Source organism: Globicephala melas, chromosome 9 (assembly GCF_963455315.2).
Source record: "Globicephala melas chromosome 9, mGloMel1.2, whole genome shotgun sequence".
NCBI classification, from domain to species: domain Eukaryota; kingdom Metazoa; phylum Chordata; class Mammalia; order Artiodactyla; family Delphinidae; genus Globicephala; species Globicephala melas.
Window position 1 is genome coordinate 31,477,179 of NC_083322.1, and position 17,383 is coordinate 31,494,561.

General features: G+C 42.1%; 1 protein-coding gene across 4 annotated transcripts in view; it reads left to right on the forward strand.

Moving 5' to 3' along the window:
* CTTNBP2 (cortactin binding protein 2) overlaps positions 1–17,383 on the forward strand; it is a 443,818-nt gene that overhangs the window by 285,550 nt on the left and 140,885 nt on the right. For 2 of the 4 annotated variants that reach the window (XM_070046323.1, XM_070046322.1), the window contains one exon: positions 15,433–15,540. In XM_070046323.1, the coding sequence (XP_069902424.1) occupies positions 15,433–15,540 (108 nt within the window). Of the gene's footprint in view, positions 1–3,467; positions 3,648–3,896; positions 3,922–15,432; positions 15,541–17,383 lie in introns of those variants that run through there. The other 2 variants (XM_030857645.3, XM_070046324.1) reach the window with 2 other exon arrangements.

Below are 17,383 nucleotides of genomic sequence, written 5' to 3' on the forward strand. Positions count from 1 at the left end.
GGCCTTCCAGAACCATAGGCTGTTGACAAGAGTGGCTAACTAGATTAGGATTAAATTTACTGAGTGAAATCCACAAAGAGCCTAAGCACATGCAGATAATGACAAGTTGACTAAGAGGGAATGTAGTTAGGTCATATAAAAACTCATTTCTGGCAATGTCTTGGTTTCAAAAACATGTGATAGATACAGGGCACTCAAAGCTCATCTGTGCTCTTTTGTTAGAGTTCCTTATGTCAAGATTTGGGGCTTCCCAGGTTGGTCACTGTGGTGCAGACAGGGATAAGCATGGTCTGGAATATTTAAATTGTATAACTATAGCCTTGTGGGTAGAGTCAGAAATGATTTGCTACTCAGTAATTTTGTCATTTGGTAATACTTAGGCATGATAACATATGGTTTGCTCTTTGGAGTTAACATAAATGTTGTCATTGACTGAAATAAAGAATTCTCTTATTCTACCAGGGAAACTGTTTTAGGATATGTGTAAGTTCCTTCCATGTGAAAAGATGAAGCGTCCCATTGCATCATTGTGTATAACTCTTTGGGTTTTTGGTTTAGCGGGTTGGAGGATGTGGCTAGTGAGGCCGAGGCCATGGTTTAATCAGAAAGCCACTTGGCTCCCCAAGCTAAGTTTGCATTTCTAGCTGCAGAAACCCATTTCATTGGTCTTAAAAGAGAATCTTGAAGAGTGTGCTATGGCGTAGCACAAATACCTCTATTCCAGGATTCAGAAAATAATGAAACCAATAGTTTTCTCTGTTTGTAAAATATTCAGTATCTCTCCTTCCTTTTTTTTTTTGGCCACACCGTGCAGCATGCGGGATCTTAGTTCCCCGACCAGGGATCGAACCCATTCCCCCTACGGTGGAAGCGCCGAGTCTTAACCACTGGATCACCAGGGAAGGCCATCTCTCCTTCCATTTTAATGATGAAAGAAATTTACTGATTAACGATCATGATTCATTTTGTTATATATATTAGTTTCTTTTCTTCCTGTGTATACTTCCATCTCTCTTCTTTTCCCCACCTTCCAGAAATTTTCACTCTAACCCTGGGATGTCTTTTTTTTTTTTTTTAAGCTGTTTATGAAGCTTCAAAAGATTTAATTTCTAGAGCCATCAAGTCACTACCCTTTCAGATCTATTTTGGTTTGATGCTAATAGAGCCTGTCTTTGTGCAAAGGAAGTCTTTCAGAAAGAGTTAATTTGCAATCTCAACAGAGGCTAATTCTCAGGAGAGTAAAAAAACCCAGCGAGTGTCCTCCAGGTGGAGAAGCAGCCTGGGCCAGGCAGCTGGTGAGGCAGTTAACTCCTCGTGTTCTACTTCTGTGCAGTAGGGTGGGATATTCCTTCAGCCCTCAGCAGTGGGCAGTGGCAGCTTTAAGGTAGAGACAAAATGCTGTTTGTTTTCCTTCCCATGTCCTAGATTTTGGCAGTTAGAAAATGTGCTGTCCTGTGATTTCTTCCTTTTTTTTTTTTTAACCTGTTTATTTTTCATTTTAAAAAAAAAAGGTGAGAGGGAAGAAACCACTCAGGGATTGATTCCTTTGTGATGTGATTCTGCTTTAATTTTATTTAGACTAATAGAAGCTATTTCATCCCAATGACGATTTTTTAAAATTGAGCTGCATGTATAAAATGAATGGGATTTGCTTCCCAGAAATATTGTCATGTCATATTCCCAGTTCTTAACTCCCAAGTGAAGTTTATTCTTTATTTCCCCCCCCCAGAAGTGGGCTGGTTAATTTCTTGGGTAGTAATTCAACATCAGTATCAAGTATCAGTATCAAGAAAATGTATTACCTTGTGATGTGAAAATGCATTTTGAAAAGAACAAGGAATGCTTTTAGGTTTCAACTTAAAATTTTTACTATCAGTTCAGCACCTAAGTTTTACTGTCAAATGCTTTTCTTTCATCTTACAAGGAATCTAGTTATTCTAATATTGAGCAATTTCAGAGAGAATATTTCATAAAAGAAAGTGGTACAATGAACAGGGATGGAAAACATAGGGCTAAGAGAGGGAGTAGCTATCAGAGTGAAGTCAAAGAAAAATAATGAGCACCTCTGGTTATAGGATACCCTGGAGGTGATTTCTAAACCTTTGACCCTTAACCCCAGGGTTCCAGGTGAAACTTCTTTCTTGATGTAGACCTTTTCTGGAAGGGAACTTTTTACAATGTATTGATCCCCCCGCCCCCCCTTCAGGGCCTTTGCAGAAAAGATTTTTCTCTGCCCCGTTTTGTGTCATATTTAGATCTAGTTTGGAAAGTGAAGCAATAAAAGTGCTGAAACCTTTCGTTAGGAGTCTGCCATTTTAAAGAATGAACTCTGATCTGTAACCCTCAGACTAAACATCATCTTCCAGAAATTCAAGTCCAGGATTTGGTTATGGTTTGCTTTTACTTCTTTGAGACACAGCTTGAATGCCTCCATTTGATTTTGTGCTTTCAGCACATTTTTGGGATCTGGTGATTTGGGAAGGCATGTAACCATACGGTCTTGATAAGGTGATAGATTTTCACATCCTAGGAATTGGCAGGAAAGGGTAGGAACTGAATCCGATGTGGGAAGGGAAAATTAAGAGCTTGAGCCTAACTCACTCATCTCATGAGATACCTTCTGAGACCTATAATTCCCATAAAATCAATTTTTAGGCAAGTTTTTATTTTCTTTTTGTTTTTTGGTGTGTGTGTCCCCACCACATGGGAGTAATTCTTTTAAATTCTCTTAAAAGTAGAGAGCTTTCTTTTACAAGCGATGACACTTAACACTTCTTGGTTAGCCCTTCAGAAAATCACTCAGTTTTGCGGTAAAGAACGAAAAAGTGCCTTGCTTCACCTTTCTTGAAAAGAGATTGTATAGAAAGGTAGGGCTGAGGGGCCGGGTGTAACGTAATAAAGGGTAGCAGCACGCATTTTGATCTGGAAGTTGATGGTTTTGGGAGAAGGAGAATCAAACAAAGGCAGGCATATACACCAAATGGGTAAAAACGCCCTGGCGGCAGTATTGGATGTAAAAAAATTTTTTTTCTTTTTCTTTTTTTAAGAAAAAAGCAAAGGGTGCCTTCTGTGTTTTCTAGAGGTGGGCTAGAGAGGGGGCTGAAGTGAAGGACTTTCCTGGCTCTAACAGAGAATTCGGATTAGGGAGGCCGGGCATTTAATCGGTCCGTCGTTGCCCCGCCGGCTCGGTGGGGCCGTGTCAGGCGAATCAGCTCTTGGGCGCCTTCCTTCCTTCGCCTCGCCCTGGAGCTTTGATTCTGCCCTCTGCGCTCCGGGCCTTAACCCGGCCTGGGCACGTGCCCAGTTCTCTCACCTCAAGGAGCCGGCTGATGGCTGACAGCCCCGGGCGGGGACCAGGCGGCGGCGGGCGGCGCACCGGCGCGCAGCGAGTTAAGGCGGCGGGGGCGGCGGCGAGGGGGCGGAGGGAGCGCTGCAGCGGCGGCGGCGGCCCGGCTGCGAGCGCCCGCGTCCCCGGAGCGCCGCGGGTTAAGCGCCGCCCGCCGCCGGGAGGGCTGAACCCGGAGCTGCCGCTCCGAGCTCGCATTCGGATCCGCTAGAGCAGGAAGATGGCGACGGACGGCGCGAGCTGCGAGCCCGACTTCTCCCGCGCCGCAGAGGAGGCGGCGAGGGCCCCGGCGGAGGCGGCGGTAACCGAGGTCCCAGGGTGGGCGCGGGGTTCCGGGGTGGGAGCCCCCGGGGCGCCCTGCCAGCCCGGGCTCTTCCGGGTGCGCTCTCCTCGGGGTGCCCCCTCCTCGGGGTGCCTCATCTCCCGAGGCCGGGGCGAGGCGGCCGCCTGGGTTGGGGATACCGCCTGTCCTTTCCGAGCCTCGCGGGAAGCAGCCCCGGTCCGCCCGGTTCTCGGGGCTCCCTGCGTGTGGCCTCTGTACCCACTCCCTCTGCTTCGGTCGGGTTTGGCCAGGGGTGAGGGCTGGGGTGTGTTTCCCGGCGAACTGGACACCCTCCCATTGTTGGCCTCTCTGCGCGCGTGGCTGTGGGCGCGTGTCTCGGGGGTGCCTGGCACCTCTCAGCGGACCCGGAGAGCAGCGAGGGGGAGGCGGGTTGGCGCCGAGCAGGTGTGGGGATGCCCATTGTGTGTGTGCGTGTGTGTGTATTCATTCGTGTGCCTGAGACCCCTTGGGAGAGGCCCCATGCCCAGCTGTAGGCGCTGCTGCCGCTGAGCGCCGGCGCTTTGGGTCCCAGCTGCCTGCTACCCCATCACTTGGTGATGGGGATTGGGGTTGGGGCGGGGGAGGTGTCCTCGTTCTTCCCGAGACTATGCCCCGGCGAGGTGGAGGTTCAACACCTGGTATCAATACAGTGTGTTTCTTCCCTGGGGTCTAGAAGCCAAATGAGCTTCCATCCATCGCTGGTCCCTACTTTCACCCCCAGAATCTCCCCGTGCACAGAGGCTCATCGGTTGGTTTCCAGCCCGTACCTTAGGGGAAGGCTGATCCCACATTTCCTGCGTGGAAATGTTTTTGGGGTTTGGGAAGCAGCTTGGTAGGAGCTGCAAGAATCTGCAAAGAAAGGCAGCTCTGGGAGCGCCTCCCACCCTAGGCGCGATTCTGCTGCTCCCCCAGGAGATTCCGGGTAGGATGCAGTGAGCCGAGCGTGGACGCCCCTCCGTTTTTCCCACTCATGACCTGACCAGACTCGGTGACGGAGCAGCTGAGGGCAGGGCCAGGTGTGAATAGCCAGAGCTGCTTGAACTTCCTCCCCTTGCATTTGGAGGTAGGGCTTTCTGGAGAGGTAGAGGAGAGATGTGGAGGAAAGCTACTTGGGCATGAGAGGAGCTGAGCCTGGGAAGGAAAGAGAGAAACAGGGAGAGAAGGAAACACGGAGGCGGAGGGCTGCTGATTTCCACTTGTGAAACTGGCAAGTTTTGATTTGAAACTTTTAGGAAAATAGATTTTTCATTCTTTACGTAGAAAATGTGATCTTAAGATTTCGTATGAAATCTGCCTACTTGTGATGCAGGAAATCAGTTCCCCTGCGTGAAGTAAAAGAAGGTAGCTATTAAGACAACAAACCTCTCCGAGAAGTTGAAGTGTTTGGGTACCTTCATCCCCAAGAGATGGTAAGGGGAGGGGAGTGAGAGAAAAAAGAAAGAGGGGTGTGTTTCTTGTTTCCCAGGAAGGTTGAATTTGTTTGTTTAATTGACTTAAAATGGGTTTTTCTATTACCCTCAGTATTTTAATCACCTGACAATTAAATCAAACAAAAACAGCTGAGTTATGCTCTGTAGCTGACCTATAGTTTTATTTGGTTAGATTATAAACAGAGCCTTAGACACTAAGCAGATTTTTTTGTTAACAAGTTCAGTGTTCCCTTTCTGCTGTTTAAAATTTTCAGGAGCCTGATTTTTAACTGCTTATAGGTAGAAGTTTGATCATTTCATCCTGGTTGATTTGAATAGCCACGGAAAAACTGTGAAAGTGAAACTCCTTTGTCATTTCCATAAAATCCTATAGGGTTCTGAGGAGATGCAATAAGAATTCTTAATATAGTATTTAAAAAAATGTTTGGTACTTTAGTGAAATTTTAATGATGGCTTCTTATGCAGTAAACTGAACATTTAACTTTTCACTTAATAAAGTATAGTCTGCCTATATCAGCTACTTGACCTATAGACTGATTTTTTTTTTTTTTTTTTTCTTGCGGGACGCGGGCCTCTCACTGTTGTGGCCTCTCCCGTTGCGGAGCACAGGCTCCGGACGCGCAGGCTCAGCGGCCATGGCTCACGGGCCCAGCCTCTCCGCGGCATGTGGGATCCTCCCAGACCGGGGCACGAACCCTTGTCCCCTGCATCGGCAGGCGGACTCTCAACCACTGCACCACCAGGGAAGCCCCCTAGACTGATTTTTTAATTAAAGAAAAGTTAGGTTGAAGAATATTTGTCATTATAACTGCCTCTTATCTAATGATTAAAATTTAAAGGCATGTTGATGCATTTTGAGTTTATGGCAGCCGAGGACTTAATTTTTTAGTGGGTAATTCTTTTTTGAATTTTATTTCATTTCCAGTTGGTTTACTTATTATGCATTTTATATGTATATTTGGCAGTAATGAGTCAATGGAAACCCAAAGCAGTAGGCTATTTTCGAAAGTGAATGTTTTCACTAAGTTTTGACTATTTAGATTGTTGCTTAGAGACAAGTTTAATTTATAGTTTTCAGCTTAATATGATTTTCAGTGGAGTGCTTTAAATTTAGTTTGTGGTCCTTGTTCTTAGCTGCTTAAATCCTGAAAGCATCCCAAGTATAAGGCTAAGGTAACAGCTACATTATTCAATAGGGTCATATTAATAGTCTTTGCTGTGAACCATGCCGGAGACCTGGGTTATTTTCAGCGCCTTAGCCAAATGTGATGACTCTTAGACTATATTGCTATGTCTACTCTGAAAATACGTCCTAATGGATAAGGCACTATGGAAAACAGAAATCTTCCAGCTTTTTATTGTCACCAAAGAATTTAAGAGTGAAAGGAAAATGTAGATCTTTTTAGAACTATGTTTGGGAAGCAGACCAACATTCTTGTCATTCTGGGCTTTTCTGGAGCAACTAATATACAAAAAGTAGATATAAATTTTGTTGTCATGGTGGTAGTGACAAGAAAAAACTTGGATAATTATTTTGTTAAAAATGCACAATAGTGATGTTAAACAAATTAGCAGCTGGCACCTTGAAAATTGTGTTTCCAGGTGACAGTACTGAACGTAAATGCAATAAAAAGAAACTTTTTAGCCAATTTTGCTAAGCTTTCTTTAAAAAATTACAGTTATGTGGCAGCTATAGAGTATTGAAAGTTTCACAGTATAATTTAGGTAAGAAATATTGTAGATTTAACACACATTACCAAATACATACTGAAGTGGAGACATTGTAACATCTTTGCTGTGCTAAAGTAAAACATTTCAGTGCTAGAACCTCACATGCACCAGGGAATCAAATCAAAGACCATGGTGTCATGAGAGGCACAAAAAATTTGCATTAGGAGTCTGGAGAAGAAGAGTCACAGGCAGGATTCCTAGTGGAAAGATCTGGAAACATTCCACAGAAGGATGGAGAACTTGAGCAGGGAGACTGCAGGTAGCTGTGTACAAGTGTGGTGGGTTTCTAGGGTTCCTTGAGAGGGGGCCTAGGGCAAAGATGAGCATAAAAGTTTCAGTCTCAAGTATGTGCTTTAGAAAAACTGCTTAAAGGTTGAAGAAATTGACAAAAATGATCCCCAAAGATAAGAATATAACTGAGTTTATCATGATGCTTCTTACTTTGTTTATTTTTAAATAGGTTATATATTTATGTTTGCATCTGTTTTTTGGACTTTATTATCGTTGTTGCTATCACTGTTATATTTCCCACAGGAGCAATTTTGTTTAGAGAAAAATATTTGTCCTCCTCTATGATTGAATACATGCCTAGGCTAGACTGCCAGTTGGTTTTATCCTCCTGTGTTTCACATAACTTTATGAGGTGAGAAAATGGTTCACAGACTTAGTACTTAGCCATTTACAAATATCTGCTGTTGATCATATGCACAGCAAGGCCCTGGCTGGGAGAGAGCAGCCTCATCTTTCAAGAAGAGCAGTGTGGGTTTCATTTGTAAAAGCTAAGGTTTCTTAGCACAGTTCCAGGCACATTGTAGGTGTTCCACCAATATTTATTGAATGAAGAAAATGAACACTCACCAAGAGACTGTGTCATAATTCTTAATGTTGATTGGCTAACTAGAAATTTTACTTCATGTGTTACTAGATTGTGATGAAACTGTTGTCCTGAAGTTTGTAGTAATTAACATTATAGATGTTAGAGGGCTCCTCTTGTTTGAGCACAATGACCCTGATTCTTATGGTTTTGGGTTTTTATTTTTATATTGTCCCCTTCTAAGCTGCTTTTCTCAATGATATTTCAGATACTTCACAGATTTTCTTTTTTTAAAATTTTAACTTAATTTCCAACATGGTTAGTTTTCCCTTTAAATTTTCCCTCTTCAAAACAATGGTTGAGGCTGGGGATGCGTAGGTGGAGGGATGGAAATTGCACCGCTCCCATCCCAATTCTTCTAACAATAGAGTCAAGGCCAAATCACCCACTGGGGTGTGGAGGAGGGGATGGTTGAGAGGCGATCAAGAGGGAGATGCAGGGAAGTTTGGAAACAGGAAAAGGAAGTAGAAGGAAAGATTGGGCAGGAAGGAGGTTTGCAATAGTCTGCACATGTCTAGAAACGTGGGACTAGATTTCAGCTTTGAAGGTGCCCAGGAAGGATGGACAGTTTCTCTCCCTTCTGCCCCTGCATAGTTTACCACCTAAGCACCGTCTGATTATTGCTTTAGAAGGAGGCTTTATTTGAATGCACTTGATTGTATTCTTCTCTGTTGGAGCTCCTTTGCAGGACTAATATAACAGGGAAAAGGAAACTTGTCTTTGATGATTAGGTAAAGAAATGGAGAACAGTTACAAAAGAGATGATGATAATGATGACATTGAAAGCAGAGGATTTTAAAAATTTTACTTTAATTTCTTAAAATAACTTGCACAAAATATTGAGATCATATTATTAATGCTGTGCACAGTGTGGTGCCATCCATGTAGAAATCCTGGTTTAAGAGAAAAAAATTGTCTTGGAATAATTGTTAGTAAATAACCAAATAGGTTGAACATGGATGTAAAATGTTATTATAGTAAGTGCAGTAGAGCCCACATTGTTACGTGGAATGGACACTTCTTTGCAAATGATTTGGTTTTGACATTTTTATATTTCATTGAAAAGGCAACAAGGTAATGCCAAAGGCCTGAGTTCTTCTACAGAAGGGCCTTGTAAATGTAAGAAGATCATTTAGTCACTCATGTCTCAGCTCTTCGCTTGAAAATCAGCGTGCTGACCTTTGCCACCTGCAGATAATTGAAGTGATAGTCTTCAATGCATTCTAAGCTCCTTAAAGGACAATTACTGGATCTGGGTGCCAGCTCACACGTGAAAATGATCCATGTCCCACATAGGGGTGGTGTTAACATTGAAAAACTGAGTTACGATGGAAATAGACATTTGCTTTATCTGAGATGTGGTCCTTTTTTTCCTCCAAAGTAAAAATGGAGGCTGATAGGAGATCTAAAAGGAGGAAACGGGAGGTAGCTGCACTTAATTACCAGAGGCTACTGCCCCTAACTGAGCCACGTTTGTGCTTTTCATTCCCATTTTCTCCAACTTGAAATTAATTACATCTATTACCAGGTTTCCTTCCTGACGGTCTGTTTACTTGTTGGTTTTACTTCCTTCTAAAGCACTGAGTTGCTTGTCTTGCATGACAGACCCCGGGTGGGGGTGGCATGGTTGATTTGAGGTGCATGGCCATGGAGAATTGATCCCAAGTTCTCAGCATGTGGCTTTAAAGGCACACGCCAAGTTGCCCTACTTTAGGTTACTGTAAATGGTTTTTGAAAAATGAATGAAAATGATTGATCAGTTACTTAGTTGCCTCCAGAGTGGGCCATAATATTGTACCTAAGTAAGACTAGTATATCCGTTTACACATCATTTACATGGTTTGTGTTGTTATACTGAGTGAAAGAGGCATTTTCACACCAAAAGCAGGAGGCATATATGTTAGGTAAAATCATGTAAAGATGTCATACTCTTGCTGTCCTGACACTTCTAGTAGAGGTGAGAAAATAGAGTAAATATGGATAAGTAAATTTAATATAGTGAGGAAATACACAAGGCAGGGCATGATTAATTGTAAATCAACGAATAGAACCGACTCTAAGACTGAACTGAGAAAATGAGAGATTTATGTGTCTGGAAAGACATAAGGAAGTGGGATTCGAGCTGTGTCCTGAAGAAAATGGGATTCAGACGAATTAGAGGAGAAAGAAGGATTAGGAAGAACGAAATTAGAGGTATGCAGCCCTGGGCAGAAAAACTCTTACCTCCCTCTAGAGAGAAGTCAGGAGGAATAATCTCAAAGCAAGACATAACTGCAGAAATAGTTTGAAATAGTTTTAGACCATGGAAACACGTACTTTCCATCGTGAAAATCCTCATAACTGGCCAAATTCACATTTTAAAAATAATGTAAGGGTTCTTTTTAATTTTTTCATGTTAATGATAGTGTTCACATTTTGCTTTTTCTCCTTAATCTCAGGACGAGTTTCATTGCTTTTCCCTTCCTTACAGCCTTTTTTATTCATTCCCAAAGCATAAATCTTGCTTACACAGGAAGTTCTGAATGCATTATTAATTATTAGTACCCACTATTAAACTGGGAGGAAAATACATTTCTGTTACTTCTGAGTAAAGAGGCAAACTCAATTTTCTTCAAATATTTCTCAAAGGCTTCAATGAATGACCTAAATTTCCTCAGTCCAGTAATCCAGTTACTCTGATGGTATGTGAAATCAGGACATTTGGTGTCTGGAAGAGATTTTAAAGATCACTTAGTACAACATTCTCTTTTTACCACTGAGAAACCGGAGGTCCAAAGAGATGAAATAAGGTTCTTTCAGTCCATCTGCTTTCTCAGGTACCCCTCCTCCCTCCCTTGTAAATTCATTGATCAAATGTAGGCACAACCTACTAGATTTGAAACTGGAGGAGATGCTCTTGGTGTCTGTGAGAGAAGCCAGAGAACATGTTTGGCTTTGTGTCTGGTCACTAGATTTTCACCATAGCTGATGTGTTTGGGCAAAGATCTGAGGGACACTTCTGCCACTGTGACTCATAATAACTCCTGAAGGCTTTTATGGTACCCATCAATGTGCTCACCCCATTAATTCCTAAAGGATACAGGTAAGGGTCTTCTGGTGCTTTTTGGCTGTGACTGTCGAATTCCCTACATAAACCAAGTATTTTAGATTTGTTTCTTTCAGGAAGAGTGGGAGGAGAGTGATAGTGGAGGAAACTTGGTATTGGCCTATGTTCAGTTGGCAAGTTAAGATGACAGTTCAGCCAGGTTCTATTTTGTCATCTTCCTCCCTTTCCCTCCCTCTCTCCGAGCCTATAGGAGATTATCCAGAAGAATGCCATCCCCACACCTGCTCCGCATAATTCAGAGCTGTTGCAGACTGCTGTGTTGAACAGGAAGAGTTTGAGGTTGTGTCTCCTCTTTCATGTATATATGCCCCAAAGAAGTCTTTCTATCTGATGGCCAGACTCTGGATTAGTTTAAGCTGCCTGTGCCAGATTTTTAAAAATAGGTGTTAAGAAGTGCTTTTCCTAGAGTACTTTTCCTGGCAGACATCAAACGTGACAGGCAGGGGAGTGGCCTGCGGAGCTGAAATCTACCAGTTTCTTTTTTTTCCCTTTACTTTCTGAGTGCCTTGCCATCACTAAAAAATGAGATTTGGATTTTTCTCTGTTAATTAGGAAAAGCTGTTGCAGTAGTAATAAAGCTTAGTCTCTGAACATGTCTGCTTTGTTTTTTTGGGGGGTGGGGAGGCATGGGTATCATGTTGGCTTAGGTGCCTTTATGGAGATCCTAATTTTTTATGTGAGTGTGGCATTTAGATCTATCCGGTCTTGTCTCTTCTTTTGAAAATTCGGTTATCAAGTTAGTCTTTTAAAATATTACATGATTTATCATCAAAAAATGAGAGGATGAGAGGAAACTTTTGTAGGTGATGGATTTGTTTGTAGCATAGATTGTGGTGAAGCTTTCCCGGGTATATATACTTATCTTCAAACTCATCAAATTGTATACATTAAAAATGTACAGCATTTTCATGTCAATTTTACCTTGAAGTGGGTTAAAAATTACACAAGTTAGAATAATTATTTTGCTCTTAAACCAAGAAACTTTAATAATGGCTTTTTCTATATCTAAGTACTTTTGCACTATAAGTGCATCAGGTCAGATAAATGACGCTTAATATGAAACAATAATAGTTTTTTTAATGGGATTTTTGCTTCTGAGCTTCTTTATTTTTCTAAAACTACCAAAATGTTTTGAATTTATTTGTAAAATACTGAGAGTCCTAAGACCTGTAACATAATTCATGTACTTTCTTTTATCCAGTTTTGCCGGAATAGGGAATGAAAACATCAAGTATTGGAGAATGACCCTTTGAAAATATTCTTATAATATTTTTATGATTGAAGGCCGGCATTAGAAGTGTCTTTAGTGAGGAAGTGGGGGTGAGACGTAGGGGAGAGAGAAGCAGGCAGACAGATGCACTCAATGTTTAAAATAATACATCACTTAATATATTTTGATGGGAGACAGATTTTTTTTAACATTCTCTGTAGCATAATTTATGGTTTAGCAAGAATCCTTGTAACAGTGTTTCTTTAATGAATTTCCCTTTTTATTGACGGTGATGTATTAAAAAATAGACGTGTTGGTTGCCGGTCACATGTTGTGATGTTGATGATGATGGAACCAGGGCAAGCTCTCCTGACTCTAATGTGAATCAGAATCTTGGCAATGTCTTTCATAATTGATTAGCTTTTAAAATGGAGTGCTTTGCTTGGGAAGCTTCAGGGAAACAAGGACAATAAAATGTACAATTAATTAAAATCTTTAGAACCACCAGCAGTAGCATTAATAAAATGTTACCATCTAATGCACATAGAATTGCATCTAACTCTCCCATCTCAGTGGGGAAAAACCAGGATAAAAGAGTCTTTCATCATAGTCAATAAACTGAGTTTATTGGACTTGGGCTGATAGATTTTCAAAGAAATAGGCTCATAGCCAATAGCCCTCCTCCCTACATAAAACATCTGGGTGCTCTCAGCTTTAATAATAACAGTCACCTGCCTTTATTTAGTACTTCATTGACATGTTCTTTTTTTTTAATCGAAGTATAGTTGATTTACAGTGTTATGTTAATTTCTGCTATACAGCAAAGTGATTCAGTTGTACATACATATGTATGTACATACATACATACATATATATACACATTCTTTTGTTATATTCTTTTCCATTATGTTTTTTCATAAGATACTGAATATAGTTCTCTGAGCTATACATATACAGTAGGACCTTGTTGTTTATTCATCCTATATATAATAGCTCACATCTGCTAATCCCAAAATCCCACTCCATCCCTCCCCCAACCCCCTTGCGCTTGGCAACCTCAAGTGTGTTCTCTGTGTCCGTGAGTCTGTTTCTGTTTCGTAGATAGGTTCATTTGTGTCATATTTTAGATTCCACGTATAAGTGATATCATATTGTCTTTCTCTTTCTGACTTACTTCACTTAATATGATGATCTCTAGTTGCATCCATATTGCTGCAAATGGCATTATTTCATTCTTTTTTATGGCTGAGTAGCATTCCATTGTATATATGTACCACATCTTTATCCATTCATCTGTCGGTGGACATTTAGGTTGTTTCCATGTCTTGGCTGTTGTGAATAGTGCTGCTGTGAACATGGGGGTGTATGTCATTGATAAGTTCTTGTTTAATCCTCACAAGAACTTTGTGGGATAGATGTTGGGATTTCTTTTATATAGATGAGAAAACAGACTCAGATAAGTTACAGAATGCTTCTCCAAGTATCGTCTTTGGACCAGAACCACCAACAGCAGCGGGAGCACACAGAAAGGCAAATTCACAGCCCCACCTCAGAATCAAACTTCAAGGAGGGAGCCCAGCAATCTGTGTTAACAGATTGTTAATCTCCAGGTGATTCTTATGCCTGAATTTGAAAAGAACTGGGTTATAAGACTTACGTGAAGTAAGTATGAATGGGAGCAGAATTTAAGCCCTAGTATATTGGACTTTACTATTCACAGAACATCCATAAGTTAACCTTCCAAACAAGGGTCTCCCAGAACTATCCATCCTGTAGGCTTGCTATAGGTTTTTTTCTTTTTTTCCATCCTTAGCCCCTGCCTTTACAAATAACTGCTCTGTTGAATGTATGTACGAAAAGAAACAGTTTTAAGAGGAAGATCCTTTGAAAATCTTTCTTCAGAGAGCCAGCTAGCTCTGGTCTCTTTCCCTTTTATACCATCATCTTCTTCCAGAAGGTTCTTTGGAAACTGAGAAGTGACCAGTTCTGGCCATACCTGTTTGGAAGTCCCTGGAATCGTTTATAGGCTTTGCTATGTTTACTTCTGTGTCATCACAGTGATAGTACAGTGTCAGATACATAGGTGCTAAACTAGTTCTCATTGGATCATTGATAGAATAGCACTGTTTTCATCTCTAGAATGTTGGCACTGTGCTGACAAAGTGTGCAGACAAATCCCAGTACTTGGTTGCAGTTTTGCCATTTCCTGGTTGTGTGAACTGCGTGCATTATCCGACTCCTGAGCTGTGGTTTCCTCATCCGAAAAATAGAGGGGATGATACCTATTTTATAGGTTAGATTTGGTTCTTTGAGAGTTCTTTGGAAACCACTGGGTGCTAGGCAGATGCGAAGGCATGTTCGGAAACGTCCTGAAGACTGGCTTCTGAGGTCGGGTGTCCTGAGACGTTTGGGGATGAACGTGTGCTCCCCTCCCTCTGATGGCGACTGGGTTTGTCAAATGAGTCTCCACGGAAGGGAGAAGTGGACTGTGTGCTGTAGAGGAAGCTGGGGCTGTGGACTCACCCAGGCCCGGCTGTGAGCACGCTAACGCGTCATCTCTCAGCTTCATCTATAAGATGGCTATCAGGAGACCTGCTTGTAAAAGTTGTTGTGAGGAAAGAGGGCAGAGTTGGAGACAAGAGAGTTGGGAACCAGACTCGCCTGACCACAGGCCCAGATGACTGCATGTGGGTGGCAGGCCAGGCCTCTTACAAGCACACTACATGTGCGTGTGTGTGTTTGGTCGCGGGTAGCACAGAGCATGCTTCTTCTAAAGGGGCAGCTGCTACTTGGCTCTGCGGATTATTACCCTGTGGGAATGTGAATCTGGGGTTACCCGGTCATCTGAGTTTTGAGGGGAAGCCAGCGATCTGGATCTTTGGGTGACATCTTTAGATTTTCTTAGCACTGACTGAATAAAACAAAACACTTTGTGGCCCAAGTAACACACATCTGTGGGCCAGATTTGGCTGTAGGCTGCTAGCTGGTGGCCTCTGCTGCAGTGTTCTATAAACATGACCTGTTATTATTGGAAGTCTTGGAATTTATAATAACCTCACAGGAGCCTTTATGTTGGGGCCCTTCGAGCAATACGTTCGTGCTCTCTTTGCTACCTTTGCAACTTCTCCCCAACACACCCTGGGCCTGTTTTGATACAAACTCCAGGGACTTTAAATTTGTATTGCACAGTATAATTTAAAGAGATCCTGAAGCTAGGTGGGGAGGCAGGCTAGGAAAATAGATCTCAGTGGAGAGATTTGGGATATTGGCACTGTGGTTTTTACCTCTCCTGGAAGGTCAGACCGTGGATTGCTGCCAGACGGGGCCCCTCGGGTTTGCTGAGCCACTGGGATAAAAATGGTCCGTTGCATACCTTTAGGAAGTTTTTTCATTTTTTAAAATTTGTGTTACAGAAAAAAGACTTCGATGTGGACAACCTCAGTAAATCAGAGCTTCGGATGCTCCTCAGCGTGATGGAAGGGGAGCTGGAGGCCAGAGACCTCGTCATCGAGGCCCTGCGGGTAAGAACCTTCTAGGGCCGAGTCCCATTTCTATATCATTTTCTTTTCTCAAATGGCCAGTGGCAAAGCTGCTGCTTCTTAATTTTTGAGTCATATAGATTTAAAATGTTACATCAGGTTAAAATGTGCCCTTTACCCCAGATACCAACCCATAACCTTGATAAGCCCAAACACACACTGAGGTCAGATGGTCATTGAAAGGAGGGGGAATGATTCTAAACCGTTTAATTTGAGGAACTTGAGAATTAAGCTGTATTGCTTCTGAAATCCTTTTATGTTTCCCATATGTATTTGGTTAAAGACACAAGTTCTCAGAAAATTGGTAGCTTGGTATCCTAAACATATGTGAGGCCAGTGAGGAAAAACTAAGAGAATCATTTATAAAAGAAATTGCTGAAAATAGAGGGTTTTTTCCTTCATGTATAAATTATGATTTCTTATTTTCAGAGACTCTTGAGTTAAAAACTAAATGTTTATATGTACATAATGTATCTTCGAATAGTTTTATTACTTTTTTCATCTGATCTTACAGTAATTTTTAACTTTCCATAATTTGCAAAGAATTATCTTCCAGTATATTAGAATACCTCAGTAAAGTTTTGTTTCCTTAAAAATTATGTTAGAAAATTCTACATCAAGAAAGTTTAGGGCTTCCCTGGTGGCGCAGTGGTCGAGAGTCCGCCTGCCGATGCAGGGGACACGGGTTTGTGCCCCGGTCCGGGAAGATCCCACATGCCGCGGAGCGGCTGGGCCCGTGGGCCATGGCTGCTGAGCCTGCGCGTCTGGAGCCTGTGCTCCGCAACGGGAGAGGCCACAACAGTGAGAGGCCTGCATACCGCAAAAAAAAAAAGAAAGCTTAACTGGTCACTCCCAAGATTGCGCTTGTTTTGCTATGTGAGCCAAACTTAAGGTTTTATTTTCCTCTTTTATATTTAATACTTTGTATGTAATCAGGTGTTTCCTGACTCTTGGTCATTTGACCGAGAGGGATATATTTATTACACAGGAAGCATGGATTTATTTTTTTCACCAGGGAATATTTCCTCAAACTTTGTCTTAGGGAGTTTATTTTAACAAGTGAAACTCTGTGGAATGTATCAATAAAAACAAGGTTGCCCCTGTGGGTGCTAATATGGTGGGGAAAGAGAGAACGGTGGACGGTCAGACATAATGGAGATGGTGGACACGCTGAGAATCCAGTGGGGCAAGGGGCAACAGTTCCTGAAATAATGAGTTAAGTACATTTTCATAACCTGGAAATTGGTATAGTGGGGATAATAATTATTCTTCAATCTGATGACAGAGAATGATGGGCTCAGAAAAAGTGGAGTGTGATTATACCAGCTCCACGCCAGTGATGAATTGAGGGTGTTGCTTTTTGAACGATAAGAATTGCTAAGTAGACTTGTGCACAGTTTGATAGTGAGAGGTATTCTTCCTGTTTCACTTTTGGGACATTTGCACTGTTTGCCAGTGTATATTTTCTTGAATGAACTTTGGGGGAGACAGGCTAAGGCAGTGCATCACTCAGATCTGTGACCCTCAGCCCAAGGAGAGAACAAGGCAGCAGTCACCTGTGAGGCCAGTAGTGTAGCTTCTTGAGAGCAAAGAGATGTGAGGGCTTCAGTTCTCCCTTAGGTATTTCTCTGTCCCTCTCTATTCACCTGTAAAAGGCATCAGCACCGTGGCATTGCCCTCTGCTCACACAAATGTTGGAGCATTTAGCAGAGTCTGTGTTTTTATATATCACCTTAGCAACCACATGTATTTTTCATTTTTACTTAATTGCGATACTTTCAAACTGGAGCAGAGGTAAAGGCTTGCTAATGATCAGGGCTTGCCA